Genomic DNA, 17,628 nt, shown 5'->3' with positions numbered 1-17,628 from the left:
GAACTTGGTGTAATATTTTAGTTAAATAAACCTGTTTTGCTATTAAAAAGGAGTTGTTTATTAGATTATTAACGCAGATCTCTGTCCGCATAGGCTTCATTCAGCAAAAGATCCTACGTATCTAACTATTAAATCTATCTAGCTGTTAAAAGATGCAGAAGATATTGGTGTCCATTTCTATCCACACTCTCAACTCGAAAACCGTTTATGAAATACACCCGAAACACGAAGCATAAAATCGTGCTTCCATCATAACTCATAATTGGAACAGATCCATCCTACTCCAGTTGAAGAAGCCTCACCGAGTGTACCAGAAAAGTTTCTCAATTTTCCCTCGAATTTTCACCTCTACCATTCTCCGTTCCCTCCGTTATCCTCTCCTCCAGCCCACAATAAAATCAGAAGCACCGGTCGATCGATCTTAATTCCGTTCTCGATGCATTTCGAGTATAATGATGCGATTGGAGGGCAACTCTAACGGTCTGGCAGGCGCTAATCTTTCCGGATGCAAATTAAAAGTCATCAGCCACGGACTCCGTGGCATTAAGGAGGTTAAGTTTATGAACGCGTTTCAGGATGAGACCGGGGCTAAGACTACGAGAGAGGAGCAAGAGTAAAGGTGGCTGGCACCGGAGAGAAGAGGAGGAACGAGGGAGAGTGCTGAGCCAGCATAGCCGGCTTGCCAGCCTGCACATCGATACCAACCAGTCAGCCAGCAAGCCAACCTACCAATGAACCCACCTACAGTCGATAGAAAGGTTTTTCTTACGAGGAAACGTTACATATGCGATAATTCCAGGCAAATTGAAAATTTTCCAGATTTTCGAAATCGCTGCACTCTGATTGATACTTGCAGATGTATACCTCTTAAGTGACCTGGTGCTATCAAGAGTTTGCTTTAATATTAGTAGTATAGTAGTAACGATATCTGTATTATATGTGATTTCAAGTCACATACGAATATTCCTATTATTATACTTAATTATGGCAGTATTAAACTTTGGAAAATTAAATTTTGATTTTATTATGCTTAGAAAGTGATTTTTTCGAGGATGGTGTCTTCACTATATGCGACTTAGTCGATTGGTATTAAGCCATAACTTTGGAAAATTGAATTTTGGTTGTATTATTTCACTGAACGAGTGATTTTTATTTGATATGTTAATGTAATAGTAATATCGAGGAATAGGGATCGATTCTTCACGTGGAAAGAGGTATAATAGCATAGTAAAAGTGAAAGCTGATAGTACTGTTTCTTCGAATGTCGTTCTACTCGATGTTTACCTTGAACGATAAAAATAAAATTAATTCTGACTGACCGTGTGGTCGTTTCTGAGATGTAACAAGTTTTGTGGAACACTGCAGTTTCGCTTGGACTGTTATCGAAGTGATACAGGTGGAAGAATGCTACGACGCAAATAGTGGTTTTCAGTACCACTAATCTTACAGTGAAAGCAGCGCATCTTGAGCAGACGCACTCGCCAACTGGGACTTATCGCTAGCGAACAAATTGAAATATATTTTTCTACATCTTGTCCAATAATAAATTATAATTAATACAGTCTAAATAAAGCATATACCTATGAACCAAATTTAAATACAGTTTTCAACATCTAGCTTAGCAGTAAAGTATGATTGTACAATTTCCCACAATTATTTATAACTAATTCGGATCAGTTTTCGTTATCAATATTATATCCTCTTAAGTTTGATAAACCTGTAAATTATCTAAACTATCGAGAATTATTAAACCAATTATGATACGAATTTATAAAATTGCTTAAAACACTCATCGTTAAATTTTCACGAAGCACTCTTCTATCTGAAAAAGCCGGCAGCCAGGCTTACTTTTTCACGACGATTACGTTACAACTACCAATAGAACAAAATGAATTTTCCAGCGCGGACAAGCGCGCACAATTCGCCAGTGCCAGGTCGCGACACAATTACAAAACAATCAGCGCGTTATCGAACTTTTAATTATCCGTGCACGGCTTCAATCACCGCAATCAGTCATCCAGTGGAACTCGGCCGACCGAATGGAACAGAGAAACAGAGGAACCTACAACGAAATCGTTCGTAGCCCGCTGCACCGTCGAAACCAACCCCGTTCCATGCTAATATCAATTCCTGAAGGATCCAGGGATCCATTCGTGAGGATATTTCAAGCATCGCGAAACAAACTGATCCACGATGGTCGGTAGAGTCGCCCACGGTATCCCAGAATATCTCTGGATTCATTCATAGGAAGAAAACGAGAGGAACGAACGTTCCGACCGACGATAACGACAAAGAGGGTAGACAATGAGAGGATGAAAAAAAACGAAACGAAATGAAGGGTGGAGAAGAGCGAAGAAGAGGTGGAGAGGGTACAAAGCAAGAAAGAAATAGTAGCGACGATAGAAAAGAGAGACGAATTGGGAAGGGTGAAAGAGGAAGTTTCCATGGTGGGACGAAGAGAGGGTGGAGGGAAAAAGACGAAGAACGTTCGCCGGATAATCCTTGGAGTCATTTGTCTGCCGGCTGTTGAGACGCTCATTTGTTCGCGGCGCGATGACAGATGACAATGAAGTAGAGATCGTGCCACGGTCATAGAGCCTGGGTCGGTGGCGGTGGAGAAAGGGGGAAAAGAGCACCCCGCCTACGGTAGTTAGGATGCAGATCTGTTTGCCGTTCGTGCCTCAATTATTCTCGGATCATCGCTGTGTATCGGCCTGGGAACAATCGAATCGCGGTATTTGTGTCGCCGTGATTAAAAACATAATGTTCCGTTTCGCAGAGCGATAAGTCGCTCTCCGGAAATAGAGGGGTACTGTGTCGAACATGTAGAGTGCATCTGCCACACGACTCTCTTACGTTGTTCGTATATATATATATATATATATATATTACTTTCTCCCATAGTCGAATGATTATTTCCAAATGTATAATCCGATCGAACTTTGTAATGTTAAAATTGTGAAGAAATATCAAAGTAATTTACTCGCTCCTAAAGTCTTCATCGTGGACAATTTTTGTAACGTTTTGAAATTTGATTTTTTGTTAAGCAGTCCATTGAAGAGAAGAAATAAAACGAAATTTATCGGGGAAAACGTGCAGCCGGTTGAAACCAAGAGTCCAGGGGTCGAGGTCCGCGCAAGGGGATGAAACTAACTGCTGGCACATTTAGCGACTTCCGGACCACGTCGGAAGTTCCGTCATATTTGTCACCACGCCATTATTAATGGCAGGTTTTTATTGTTTTAACGAAGTCGATGGGGAGAGCGAACGAAGAAGAGAGCAGAAGAACTATCGCTTCTCTTCCCTGGCTATTAAATTTAATAGCCAATATCTCCCCTATTGCTAGCACTTTTTATGCGCTTTATCTCCTTGCGATTCTTTCAAGATAAGTAAACATTGATTTGTCTGATTCTCTCTAACGACTAGTTTCATCAATCCTTCCTAATTTGTTGATCCTTGCTATATCCCCGACATCCTTTTTAAAGAGACTCCTTTTTTTATTTTCCGTCAACGAACCTATGAATTCAGAATTTTATTTTAACCTTATAACTTAATAAAATTTTAACCTTATAGTTTACTAAAAGAAACAGACCAATGTTTCGAGTGGACAAATTATGGAAAGAATATGTAAAAATTAATTATAAAATATCTACAATGGAATTATCATTGAACATTTGTTGTAATAAACACATTGACTTGTGTTTTAGATACTTAATTCTTCAATGAAATCCACCAAAATATCACTTTCCAATGTTAGCATGGTAATTCAATAATACCCCATAAACAATAAATTATAATAAACAGAAAGATTATATATTAATATTGTATTGAAATTATGTTAACCTCTTCAGGGATAAACTTAATAATAAATAAAAACTAAAAAATGCAAATTACTCTTTACCTTCCGCTTGTATTCTTTTAAAATATAGTTATAAATAATAACCAAGATTATTTTGAAACAATCTATTAGAATCATACTCGAATTTAGAAAACAAAGAAACTAAACGTGTTAATACCCCTGAAGAGGATATGGAAAAAAGAGGAAAGAAAAATAAAGCATTTAAATGAAATACCTTAACAGAATACAATCATTTCATAACCCATCATTAGAACATAGTCATTAAATGACATCTCAGTGTACCGTCATCGGGCCGTGAGATATCGCAGCGTGTAGAACAACGAAGAAAGATTGTAACAACATCCTGTACAAGACACCGATACGGAGATCACGAAGAAATCACTCACGGCTCGGTTTGTACATCTCGAAATCAGACGTAGTTCCAGGTAACGTCTTATTAATAAAACGATTCACCACGAGGCCCCTTGTCTTCGTTTAGCTGACCAACGAAGTCGTACACTGATCGTGTTGCATCGCGCGATCCATAAACTGCGAGATGTTTGTCGCCTTGACTTCAAAACGACGACCTTCGTACTTCGTCGATTGTCTACGCAATTTCATCGATATTTCTGTTCCCTCGGACTATAAAGCGATAACGGCATCCAGTTAATTTCGAGTTTGATAGCCGAGAAACTCGATCACATTCAGTAACGAGAAAATTGGTTAATCAAAGAATAGGTGCGAAGTAATTTTTAGGATTATATAACTTTGTACGTACAAACTTGGAAATTTCAAGGAAAAGGAGGTTTCTTTTCCTTGAGAGTGATCAAGAACGAATATTGCTCATTCATTCCTAATCTTGAATTAGGCTTGACGAAGTGGTTGAAGGTTGGAAATTGATGTGTGATAGAGCACTGGAAAGGTTTGGAACAGTTTGTGTTAGTAAGTTGTAGTAATTATTTCTTTTATTTAATTGTTTATGAACAAAAATTAAGTTGATAATATAAATGTTACCGTTATAGAAAAAAAAAATATATATTCGTGGAAGTCGTTGATTAAATGCTATAAGCTTATCTAAGTGAATTATTGTAAAAAATTGCATCTGAAATGAAAAGTAATAATGTAATAAGATATGATTTAACAGATATTTTATCAATCATATAACAATCTGTGACAAGAGACATACGATGTAATAGAGGTTAACTAACAAAGTTCACATTAGAAATTATTTCGATCATTAGGAACTGAAATAATCGATATTGTTTGATATCGATAATATTCTTTGAATCTTTTTCGTATTATTTTAATAGATTCGAAACTGATGTTTTAATTTTAATCACTTCGTTATTGTTACATATTGATACATAATAAATGTTAATAATAGAATCATCAAAGAAGATAGAAAACAAATTAATATTAACCTATACGTAATAATGAATATTCATATTTCATTTATTTAACATAATTTCAACTTGTTCAAGATTTCAATCACAAGAAACGTTAAATTTAAGAAAAAAAATTCGATTCAAGACTCAGTGTGAACGCAGATTTCTAACTAGCCTAGGGTCCAAAGTATACCAACATAAAATTATACGCCGTAGATTTTGACACGAAAGACGACCAAACTAAAGCGTAACGCGAAGCCGCGGCGCGGTGCTCGAGGTGGATTTGCGAGACGAAGGAAGGCAGAAGAAGCTGGGTATCGGATCGCATATGGCATCTGCAATCAACACTCGCATGGTTCCAGTGACGTCACGTCCGGCCATCTGCCGAATAAGCAGAAACCGTGTAACCGGACTCTATCTGCAAGAAACGATTTCGAAAAAGAAGGAGCCCCGTCGACATAAAGCACGTATCCCGCGAAACGAACAGAGGCGTGGCATAACTTCGTAAACTAACCAAAATCACAAACCAACGAGTTAAATTATTTTATGCATCTACACAAGTGATTTTACATTTGAAAATAGTAATAGTAATTATTATTCATGTACAACATGCTCTTTAAGTGATAAATTGTATTTTACCTCACTTAAAATATATTTATATACTTTGTATGTATACAATACAATTACACTATTCTGGTTATAACTTTTACGCCTATTTTTTACTCGTTTTTCCTGTTATTCCTTTATCTAACTATTAAAAATGTATGGTTTTTAGAAGATGTTTTCACTTCATATACACAAATCTTAAAAACCACAATTCGAAAATTTTAACACTCGGAAACATTCGTGTTCATATATTTTTTAATCATTAATTTCTATTATACAAAATGATATATCTAAATATATCACATATTCGATCATTCTATCAGTTATTTCTTTCTCTCTCTTCTTAACATATTACACGCCACATAAATCACTAACCTAATTCATAACCCCAAACAGATATTTCAAACATGTACATACACCAAGAACCACGAACATGAATAAAATGAACTAAAAAATACACAAATAACCTATCAATTTTTCAACATTTTGCAAACGTTTAAAGGTTAAAATTAAATTGTGCACAAAAGAACTAGCGTAGCTAACAATCGGGGAGGGCAAAGCAACGAGATTGGTGAATCAAGGCAAGCCAAAGGGTTGAGAACAAACATCGTTAATTTGCACGCAGAATCCCGCTGGCTGAGGCCGAAAGGTCAACATTAACCGCGGTATGTATATGCTCGTCAAACACTCTGCACTGGACCGTATAATCCAGATTCGCGGTACGTCGAAGTTTAGGTTGTCTGTGCTACCCTGCGCCCTTTCAGCCGACCTAATTGACTAATTGGCAAATAAATCCCATTGTTTTCCAATAGCGAGATCGATATGCGCACCACAAGACTTTTGTGTCTAGCCGATGTAAATCGACCGGCGATATAATCGAGCAGTTTTTCGGGAACCACTAGACACCAGTGTTTGACACGGTGGGTGTCAACCGCTTTTATGTACCAATCTTTTAAAGCATCCCCTTATAGTGCCTATATGACCCTTACCAGTATAGACTACAAAAGATCGACGTGCTATAAAGATCTTTTTTATTCAGTTCTGTGAAAAATTATAGTCAAGAACGGACTATTTAAACTAAATCGCATTACGGAAAAAAAAAGAATTGAAAGAAAATTAGTATCAATTTTTTCAATAATAATCCATTTGTTTAGAAATAAAACTTCAATAATTATAAAAGACTAATAATTACTACGAATAAAGGATAAATATTTAAAAAAATTTTTTTAGTTTATTTATAATAATTTCATAATTTTCCATATATTTTCGATTTTACATTTTGCAGACAAAATTTTGTTTATTTCTGCATAAAAATAAATATGTGGTTAAAATAAAATACAGTTAATATAATTAAAAAATATTTAAATTGAATATAATAATTTTAACATTAAAAGTTATGTTTCATATTTATTTTATAAAATCGAATAGATGTTTCTACATTCTAATAAATGTATGTATATTTCGCAAATATTATGTAGCTTATAAGGATTTGGTGGTTAGAATCACTTGCACCAGATTGAAACAGTAGGATGACGAACTGGGAGGAGACAGAGTTGAACGATTATCAGACAATAGTTTGTTAGTGGGGTTCACCTGCTGCATTGTTCTCTGGAAATGTGGATTCAGCTTTAGCCCGCAATCGTTCCTTCTCCACGTTTAAATCATTCAATATGTACAACCGATAGTCTCTTACGTGCATGCTAATTACACATAGTTTAGTTAAAGCTTATTTGTTTAATTAACTAATTAATTAACTACCTAATATATTATAAGAATATTAAAATTTTTAATTACTTCAGTAACTTAATGATATAATTCATAATTTTTTTATTTTAATAAATTTAGGTAGTATTAATTACTACTTCGGTTAATTTTCAGCTTCTTTCTTTAAACAATAAACGATAAAAAATATTTTTAAAATTATTCATGAATTAATTTAAATTATTTATTACAATTTGTAATAGGTGATAATTTTAGATACAAAAACAAAGAAGAGAAATGCACTCTTCTTTTCTAATATATTAAGATTAAAAAAGTAATTATCAGCTATTGTATACACAATGTTGATATATTTTCTGTATATTGTGTACCAATATTTACATATTAAATTATGCTTCTGTACATATTTTATGCAATTATCCTCGCATATACTTTTGTAATGACTGAACGTTCATATTATGTACTTTAGATTATTTTGTTGATATCCACATTCACATTAATTTGATTAAAGTTATGGATAAAGCAAAATAAATGTTTCTGTCACATCACGATTAGCAAGATACATTTCCAAGGACTCAATGATGTAATCACTGGCAAAGTAAATTCAAAATCGAAATTTCATTATATTACATCAATAATCAATAATCAATAATTAACCACTTATCTGTAATATTCTCTATTTGTTTTGTAAGAATCGGATTTCTCAATCGTATTTTTAACTCAAGTTTCCCACCCGTTGCTTTTCTCCCGTCCATTAACTAAAATAATACAAATTATTTTTATCTTTACCTTTATGAAGTAGAAAATAATATTTAACAAATAGTCTTTATTATTTACCGGAAATGAATCATGAAGTACACACTGAGTTTCCAAAGGTTGTAATTTTGCTGTTACTGTACCTAGGAGATTATCGCTTCTGAAGAATCCTCTACAAACCAAAACACACAAATTACATAAAATTAAAAAGGAAAAGAAACAATTATTATAATTTAAAGCTAAAATCAGTAAAAACAAAATTTACGTTGCTACAGTCTGCTCGTGCAAATATGAAGGCTTTATAAATCACGTATTTAATCATTTGATCCCTAAATATATTCTTAAAAAGAGAAATAAAGTTTCAAGTCACAATAAATAATCGCGATAACATTTACGAACAACTAATTTTTCTTTGCTTTATAATAAATACTTTTCAAAGAAGAAAAAAGAAATAAATAAAAATAAATAGATAAAAAATCAGCAGCTGGATAGATAAATTAAGATAAAAGCACATTATCACTTATAATTTAATAGTTGAGTGCTTTACAAAAATTCGAAATTTTCATACCTTGGATTAGTGCAACACTGGATGGGATTCAGCGAGCATCTGCAAGCAACGTACTAATCTATTTACTATTTTTGGTATCGTGATGATATCAGTTATATATCTAACAGAATATTTTATCCAACATATTAAAAATATTATTTACGAGGAATAGATAATAATATAATATTATTATCAATGTCTTCAACTGTAATGAACTGTGTTGCAGGAAAGCAACTTATTACAAATTAATATTTAAAAATTGACAATAAAAAACATTTAACGTTATATATTCAAAAACGTATAATCATAAGAATGATTATGACACAATATTATGAAAACATAAGATCATACTACAATACTACAATTACATCGTTTTTTTTTCATTACCCTTTAGCCCAAATTTGACATTTTAATGCATGTCTTTTAAATACTCGTTGGCACTGTCTTGATACACGATCTATTCCAGTCAGTGAAAATATTGCTTGATATTCTGGATTACATGTTCCTTTAATAGTTGCTGTTCTATCTGTTGGAGGGTTATCCGAAGGATAAGGAAATTCAAATATAACATAAGTATCTGCTTCTTTCGAGTAACTTACTCCCCTAATTATTGAAATTTCTATATCACTATCATTTAAATCTGTACAACTCCTACAAAATAACATATTTACAATTATAAAGTAATAATTTTTTTAAATAATAAAAAGAAAAATATTGTTATACTAACTGGACTATGGTGTGTGTTTTCACCTCATAGTGATGTTGTGGTGGTGGCAGTGCGTCTCGTTTTCGAACTGTTAGCATATCTAAATCTCGTTTATAATTCAATGCAAATCGTTCCCATTTATTATATCCAGGTACATCCCCTAATGCTTTACAATGATCTCTCGTACATAAACACCACTATGATAAAATTGTACAATTTTTAATGGAAATTTATAATACAATTTAGTTTATATAAGTTTTCTATTTACCTTAATTTGTTTCATTAACTGAGATTCAAGATTTTCATAAATTTGTTCATCTGTCCCAGTTGCTTCTTCTAAACAATCTTCAGTGTTAACTACTGTAAAATTATCATCCAATAGACTTATAATACTATCTACATTAAGTTCTTTTTTAGCTCCAGGAGATAATGGAATAGAATTCATATCAACTGGTAAGCCACCTCTACTAGCTTCAATTAATGGATCAATTCCCTTTGCTTGTCTTAGATAAGTACGAGCTAATTCTATATCTCCATCTTTTTTTGCATTAAGAGCAGCTTGTTTTAATTCATGCTGACGCTGCTGTAATAAAGCTAACTGTTTCTCTGCATGTGACATTTTTTGTCTTTGTTTTTTCCCTATGATTTAGAATAAATTGTCAGTTAGGTGTTATAACGATAATACATTATTATATAAATTATGATGTTTCTTCATAAAACCTGTTACCTGTTTGATTTCTTGGAGGAGAAACAGGAGTTTTCGGGTCTGAAGAAATTTTATTTTCAGATGGGAGTAGTGATTCTGACGATTTTTCGTTTGTTTCTATCGTTGAATCAGATGCATTAGATTGTGTAGTAACTGTAAGAGGTTCAAAACCAGGTAGGGTTGGTAAGTCATCAAGAGGAATGGGTTTCCCAGATGAATGTAATTCAATAGCATTTTCAAATTGTTTACAAATACGACCATATCTACGAGCTTTAGATGAGTTTCCTTCACTTTCTGCAGTTGCTTTTATCCTTTTACATGCTTCAAGACGTTCTTTTAAAGCAGTTTCTAAATTTTCTGGATCTGATGGTTTCACTTCTATTTTCAAAATATTAAAAATATGATTACTATTACCAAATTTAGTTAATATCGATTGAATTATTGTCAAAATATACCAGTTGGAGTTGTATCTATGGAACATTTTTTCTGTGTTTCGTTTTCTATTTTTTCTGGTTTCTCTGTTGGTGATGTGGTACTATTTGATTCTGGAATATTTGGAGAGGGTGGCATATCTGATAAATCGACGGTCTCCCCTGCATTTACTGCTGAAATAACTATGTCAAAATGTTTCGCTATATTTAAATATTGAAGGGCCTCTTTCATGTTACCAGCCCTTTTCCATGCTATTGCTGCTATTTTATATTCTTGTTGTCTATCTTTTAATAATTTTAATGCTTCTTCATCTATACCCTTTGTAAGAGCAAGTTCTTCAGCAGTATCATTTTCCAGGGTTAAAGTAGTATCAACCTCAGCTACAGTAGTAATTTGATCTAAAAAATATAATATTTAATGGCTACAAAAAAATATTTATAAAACAGATAATTATTTCTTATACAATACCTGTAGATTGTGTTATACTAGTTTCTGGTGCTTTTTCATTTGTTTCAGCTGTAGAATACGATGACAACTGTGGTGGAATCTCATTTTCATTAATAGGTTTCCCTGCTTGAGCATTATTCAACAATTCCTTAAGTGTTCTAATACCTCTATTAAATCTTCTTGCTCGACTTAGTTCATTTTCTTGTTTTGCTTTCTTCTCAGCTATTTGATAAAGCTGTAATCTTTCTTGCAATAATGTTATCATAGATCTCATAGATATATCATGAGTTTGTATCTCCGGTTGTTCTGTTCTTTCAGTTACTGAAGTTTCATTTCTTTCTAAAGATATTTGCTCAGAAGATTCCTCATTTGTGATCATCTTAAGTTCATTCTAACATATAAAATATCAAAAATTATGTTACTATGTACTACTACATAATTATTAAAAATAAAAATATAAATAGTAATATTTATACTAATAATTCTGGATCATCTTCTCCATCAGATAACTCTTCAGGGCTTATATCTTTCATACTTTCAGCTATCATTGTATCTAAATCTTCTTTAGGAACTTGTTTACGCGATGCTGTACAAATAAAATATATCATTAATGTATTTAAAATTTAATTAATTGTAATATTAATCAACAGTAGACATATAAATGATATTTATTTACTATCACGTCTAGAGTTGCCATTATTATTATCACTAGTTAAAGCTGCTAGCTCAGCTTCTAAATCATCATCATCTTCATCATTCATAAAATTATTACTTATATCATCCAAATTTTCTGGTACATCGAAAATTCCATACTATTAAGAAATATTGTTTAAAAATATGTAACTGATTAAAAAAGTAAGGTTAATAATACTACGAAATAATACCTGTATAAGACTATCAGCAGCTCGTGTTTGTCGTTTTGAGTTCTCTTTCTTTGCAAACATGTTAATTTACGAAATATATACTATCACAAATCAATTAAAATATTAAAATATTATGAATCATAGGTATAGAGCGTATCGCAGTAGAACAGCATTCTATATCAATATGCGTCATTTACCCTGCAATACAGAAAAGCTAGTTCATACACTTCAGTATGTTGTTTTCACGTAGGATGTACATATATTTCCTGATGATGCAAACGATTTTCATATCTTAAATATATATATGTATATATATACACAGAGGGAGAGAGAGAGAGAGAGAGAGAGAGAGAGAGAGAGAGAGAGAGAGAGAAAGAGAGAGAACAGTTAAGAAATGTTATTGTTCTCAACTGCACAATTACAGAATTATTCTGAACGTTCTTACGTATACAATTTTTAATTCGACTTATTATTTCAAATTAATCTTTAAAGTATATTAAATATATCATTTTTTGAATGCTAAAGTGTACCTAATCTTTCATAAATTATTTAATAATCTACTAACAGTATTTTAATATTATTACTATATTAAAGTGTTATCTTAAATTTAGAATAATTTATAAAAATATTAAAAAACATAAAAAGCATTTTCTTATTTACCTACGATAACAATTATTTCAACAATCTTTAATTTATAGTAAATACATATTTGTTATTACCATATATTAGAAAATAAACAATAATTTATATTAGAAAATAATTAAAGCTTTAATAAAATCAAATTTGAATAAAACAGTTTAATCAAATATTCGATGGTTATTCAAGATCGATATTACTTGGAACTTTAGTTACTTTTTCATGGCATGCAGCAAACTTCTCACTAGATAGTCATATGATCGACTCGAAAAAGGGCGAGTCCGATTTCAACTTTGACGGATCCGTATTTGAAGTAAAGGCATTTCAATAAACGATCTTGCAAAATGAAGGGTTGTATATTTAATATTGATGGAGGATATCTAGAAGGTCTTTGTCGTGGACTTAAATGTGGAATTCTTCAACAAAGTGATTATCTTAATCTTGTACAATGCGAAACTCTTGAAGGTAAACTTCGCTCAATACCTACATTACATTTTTAAAAACAATAGAAGTTATCTATATTTTAAAAAGTACTTACCTTTTTATTTATTATTCTTTAGTAATGCTATTAATGTCATTTTACTTTTACAGATTTGAAACTACATTTAGCTGGTACAGATTATGGTAGTTTCTTAGCTAATGAGCCATCACCACTCTCTGTCAGTGTAATCGATGATAAATTGAGAGAAAAGCTTGTTGTAGAATTTCAACATATGCGTAATCATTCTGTAGAACCTTTATCACAATTTTTGGATTTTATTACTTACAGCTATATGATTGATAATATCATCTTATTAATTTTACTCCTTTAGGTATAAAATACAATAAAAAGTATTTTAAACTCTTTCTACAAAGTATTAAAATCATAAAATAGGCTATATTGTTTTATTGTATTTTTATAATATTAAATATTATAGCACCTTTCTTTGTGGATTGCATTTCTGAACAAGATTTAGACGAAATGAACATTGAAATAATCAGGAATACATTATACAAAGCTTATTTAGAAGCATTTTATAAATTCTGTAAAGAAATTGGTGGAACAACTGCAGATACTATGTGTGAAATACTTGCGGTATTAAATTTCATAGAGTTCATAAAATAATTGATGAATCAGTTTACTAAATATAAATTATTTATATAGTTTGAAGCTGATAGGCGAGCAATTATTATAACTATCAATTCATTTGGAACTGAATTGGGTAAAGATGATAGAGCAAAATTGTATCCACGCTGTGGAAAATTGAATCCTGATGGATTAGCTGCACTAGCAAGAGCTGATGATTATGAACAGGTTAAAGCTGTAGCAGAATATTTTGCTGTAAGTGTATTTCAAAAATAAGAACTTATACTTTTTAAGAAATTTATATCTCCAAATTCATATACAACATACATTTATATGAGTGTATTATTTTACATTTCAATCATTTCTGTAGGAATATAGTGCCTTGTTTGAAGGTGCAGGTAACAATCCTGGTGATAAAACTTTAGAAGATAAATTCTTTGAGCATGAGGTAAATTTAATACTATCACAAAAATTAATGTAGTAAAATATCTTTAAATCTTATTAATTTTAATGTTATTACCACAGGTTCGCTTAAACGTTCATGCTTTTCTTCAACAATTCCACTTTGGAGTATTTTACAGTTACCTTAAATTAAAGGAACAAGAATGTCGTAATATCGTATGGATAGCGGAATGTGTTGCACAAAAACATCGTGCTAAAATAGATAATTACATTCCAATCTTTTAATAAGTTTCGCGATGTTTTGTTGATCATTTATATTTAACTATGCAACAGTATCACACGAAAAAGTAAATTTTCCTCCTAATTTTTATTTCTTAACCACAAATAATTAATAATTCTATAGTATCTCGCATCATGGAAAAAAGGAAAGCGTGAAAATAAAATATAATTATTTAATTAATAATTAAAGTAAAAAGATGACTATGTGTCTAGCCAAACTAAACAAATGATATTGAAAATTATTATTTAGTATTATTGTCATACATAACAAGAGTTTATATCATATAGATGTACATAGTGTATTTTATTGTAGACCAGTATATATTATGTTTGATATTATCCGATGTTGTAATTATTGATTCTATTGTAATATAAAATAATATATAATGCATTCCATAAATTTAAAACATTCAATCCAAATAATAATATCTTATGTTAAATTGAACTTTTTCATTCTTCTTCATTCTTATCCAAAGAACAAATTAAAAGTTTTACATTATGCATGTACATGTCATTTTTATGATCAATCATATTCCAAAAATGAAATTTAATTAATCAGTTGAGTAAATAAGGGTGTCCAAATAACAAAGAAGATAAATACCTCAGAAAAATACTTACAATGTTTTTGTTTATAAAATACTTACATTTTGCATGATGTTCCTTCTATTAACAAAGCATTATTTAATTTCATAAATCATGTAATAATATTCAAATTAATTCATCATATCATAATATTCAAACTAACCGATTATTACTAAACATACACATGCAAAATTATAAAATTTTATAACCGAAATTAATTCAAAATGCTTCAGTAAACTACAGAAGTGAATACAAATTTTTGTAGTACATGAAACATGCCTACAGTCTATACCATTCAGGTTTATGAACAAGATTTCTTATAAAAATCTTAGTACATTTACTCTAGAGCAGCCTTTCAGTTCATAAATAATTTAATATTATTCAATACAATTTTTTTCTATTAGAAAATGCGATACTGAAGTTGAATGAGTTTCAAAATATAAAATCCTAACGAAAAATATTTGTCAAATATATATGTATACATATTTGTTTCTGTAAAATACTTTTATAACATATATATACATGTACATATGCATATATGTGAAAGTACACGTATATACATAAGTATGCAATTTATCATATAAAAATATATAATATAATTTCTAAAAAAGTAGTAAAATAAAACTTAATTTTCAAGTGAAAAATTTACAAAGAAATTATTACAATGATCAGAATTATTAACTCTGAACTTTGTAATTCTTTCACCAATAATTAATGTTTTATGATACTACTGCTTCAGATAAAACGAGATTAAAATATTCTTAGTATTACTGGAAATAAACTTTCATTATTTTCCGTTAGGATGTTTTTCAAATTTATTATAAAAGAAAAGATGTAAAACACTGCTTATCTTCTACAAATTCTTTCATTTTCACACTGCATTCTTTCTCCATCTGATTCTCGACTTCTTGCTGGATGTACTTCTTCATTCATAGAATTTACATTAGCAACTGAAGGTGGTGGAGTGTTATTAATATGTTTCATGTTAGCAGTTGGTGATGGTGGTTTTGTTGTTCTAATTGGATTTGTTGTAACATTATTAACTAAATTTGGAGGTTGATAAGTTGCTAAACTTTTTAATCCAAGTACTTCTGGATTTTCTTTCCAAAAACGATCTCCAATAATATCATCTACCAATGGAACCACTGCAGGTTTTAGTCTACCTGTCCCATCAGGTACTAATTTTCTTATAAGAGTAGTACCCTTTCGGAAAAGTGGTGGCTCATTATTGTAATTTATACCAAACTCTTGAAAAAGTAATTCATTCTTATGTGATGCCAATGTACCTCTAAGCTTTGCTTCTGCCTAAAAATTAAAATAAATAAATAACAATAATTAAAAAAAAAAAAAAATTAAAAATTACTTGTGTTAAAAAATTAATACAAAATATACATATGTATAACTGTTTATGTACTTATATAGTTATTGTTTTTATTCATGATATATATTATTTGTAGTACATTTTTGATATAGACAAAATTAAAAGAACCTAAGTTTACCTGGGTTGGAGTTAGTTTTCCTTTTAATACAAGATTCCAAAAGCAAGTGTTATATAAATTGTTTACATGAACATCAGCTTGTCGCCATGCTAAATAATCCCTTAAATTTTTATCTGTGGGATACAATACAACACGGGCATCAAAAGATGGTGGATAATACAATTCTTTATTTTGGAAGAAACGAGGCCAATGATAAACATACGATGAAGCAAACAGAGAATTCACATTTGTCATCAATTTTGAAGCTAAAATATTATGAAAATGTTATAAATAATATATCCATATTGTTAGACATCATAGAAAATAAATAATATCAAATATGTAAATATTAATAATTCTATATAAACTAATGCATTCTTTGTTCACATATTATTTATTTATTATTTTAAATTTATCAAATTATAAATTATTTTTTAAGATATATATACCTCTCCGTTTGTAAAGTTCAGTGTCTTTCCGAAAGACGAAAGAATATTCATCACTTTGACCAAATCCTAAAATGATCTCTTTAAAATCTTCCATAACCGTAATAGCCGCGCGATTCATTAATTGCAAAGCAGCTACATCATTCGGTTTTGTAAATTGATGCGCTTCACTAAACTTCGAAAAATTTCTTCCATCTATTCTAACCACAATCCAACAATTTGGCAAACAACAGTCATCACGTTCAAATTCTTTTACATATTCAAATTTACTTTTAGCCATTCTCATCAATTGTATGTACCGGCTATTGACCACTTGTTTGTCCAAGCTAATGATTTTCAGGAAGTTGCTTCCTGTTGTCAGAAAATACAACATTTCCTGAAACTGCTGAGTGTTGAAGTCTCCATCAACGAGTTCGCTTCAGTTTGGGATGTGCACAACTTGTCTCAGAACGCACTTATTAAAAAACTGCCATTGACTATTTTATGACGAAATAATTTAACCCTTGATAAGTATATTTCTAAATAGCCACGTGCGCATTTATTGGTTAGGTATAATCAGTTTGCTAGTATGTACAAAAATGTACAACTTAAATAAAATATTGCATATTAATAAACTCTTATGCATTACAAATATTTAAATAAACGAAGAATATATTTAAATTCTTAATACTTTTATATACATATACTTACATATATATATTTATTTATTTATATATATATATACACATACACAC

At 30.8% G+C, this 17,628-nt stretch overlaps 3 protein-coding genes across 4 annotated transcripts; 1 reads left to right on the top strand and 2 right to left on the bottom strand.

The window, feature by feature from the left end:
• Positions 1–8,091: 8,091 nt before the first annotated feature.
• l(2)gd1 (lethal (2) giant discs 1) lies at positions 8,092–12,238 on the bottom strand. 2 transcript variants are annotated; one of them, XM_017906224.1, is made up of 11 exons: positions 12,027–12,238; positions 11,819–11,954; positions 11,619–11,728; positions 11,164–11,533; positions 10,719–11,093; positions 10,285–10,641; positions 9,826–10,196; positions 9,579–9,754; positions 9,239–9,502; positions 8,386–8,476; positions 8,092–8,306 (listed from the first exon to the last, which is right to left on the bottom strand). In XM_017906224.1, the coding sequence occupies exons 1-11, from the start codon at positions 12,084–12,086 to the stop codon at positions 8,187–8,189; spliced, it is 2,430 nt and encodes an 809-aa protein (XP_017761713.1). In that variant the 5' UTR covers positions 12,087–12,238; the 3' UTR covers positions 8,092–8,186. The 2 variants fall into 2 exon arrangements, with proteins under 2 accessions (XP_017761713.1, XP_017761714.1); XM_017906225.1 differs by lacking the exon at positions 11,819–11,954 and having other exon boundaries at positions 12,027–12,071.
• Positions 12,239–12,908: 670 nt separating this feature from the next.
• VhaAC39-1 (V-type proton ATPase subunit VhaAC39-1) lies at positions 12,909–14,514 on the top strand. Its single transcript, XM_017906227.1, is given in 6 exon segments — positions 12,909–13,106; positions 13,233–13,447; positions 13,450–13,716; positions 13,786–13,962; positions 14,078–14,155; positions 14,233–14,514. Coding segments are annotated over 6 exon segments (1,020 nt in total). The 5' UTR covers positions 12,909–12,985; the 3' UTR covers positions 14,395–14,514.
• A 1,302-nt stretch (positions 14,515–15,816) lies between these two features.
• THG (tRNA-histidine guanylyltransferase) lies at positions 15,817–17,450 on the bottom strand. The gene is made up of 3 exons (XM_017906236.1): positions 16,898–17,450; positions 16,470–16,714; positions 15,817–16,275 (listed from the first exon to the last, which is right to left on the bottom strand). The coding sequence occupies exons 1-3, from the start codon at positions 17,265–17,267 to the stop codon at positions 15,817–15,819; spliced, it is 1,074 nt and encodes a 357-aa protein (XP_017761725.1). The 5' UTR covers positions 17,268–17,450.
• Between the last annotated feature and the right edge of the window lie 178 nt (positions 17,451–17,628).

The sequence above is a fragment of the Eufriesea mexicana genome, unplaced genomic scaffold, assembly GCF_001483705.2.
Source record: "Eufriesea mexicana isolate 0111107269 unplaced genomic scaffold, ASM148370v2 scaffold5190, whole genome shotgun sequence".
Classification (NCBI taxonomy): Eukaryota; Metazoa; Arthropoda; class Insecta; order Hymenoptera; family Apidae; genus Eufriesea; species Eufriesea mexicana.
This window is presented reverse-complemented; position numbering and strand designations above follow the sequence as displayed.

Bases quoted from the DNA above. Each gene is read 5' to 3' on its own strand.
- THG (XM_017906236.1), bottom strand. From the start codon at position 17,267: ATGTTGTATTTTCTGACAACAGGAAGCAACTTCCTGAAAATCATTAGC. The intron at 16,715-16,897 runs GTATATATATCT...ATAATATTTTAG, and splicing joins TGAACTTTACAAACGGAGAG to CTTCAAAATTGATGACAAAT. The intron at 16,276-16,469 runs GTAAACTTAGGT...TTTAATTTTTAG, and splicing joins GAAAACTAACTCCAACCCAG to GCAGAAGCAAAGCTTAGAGG.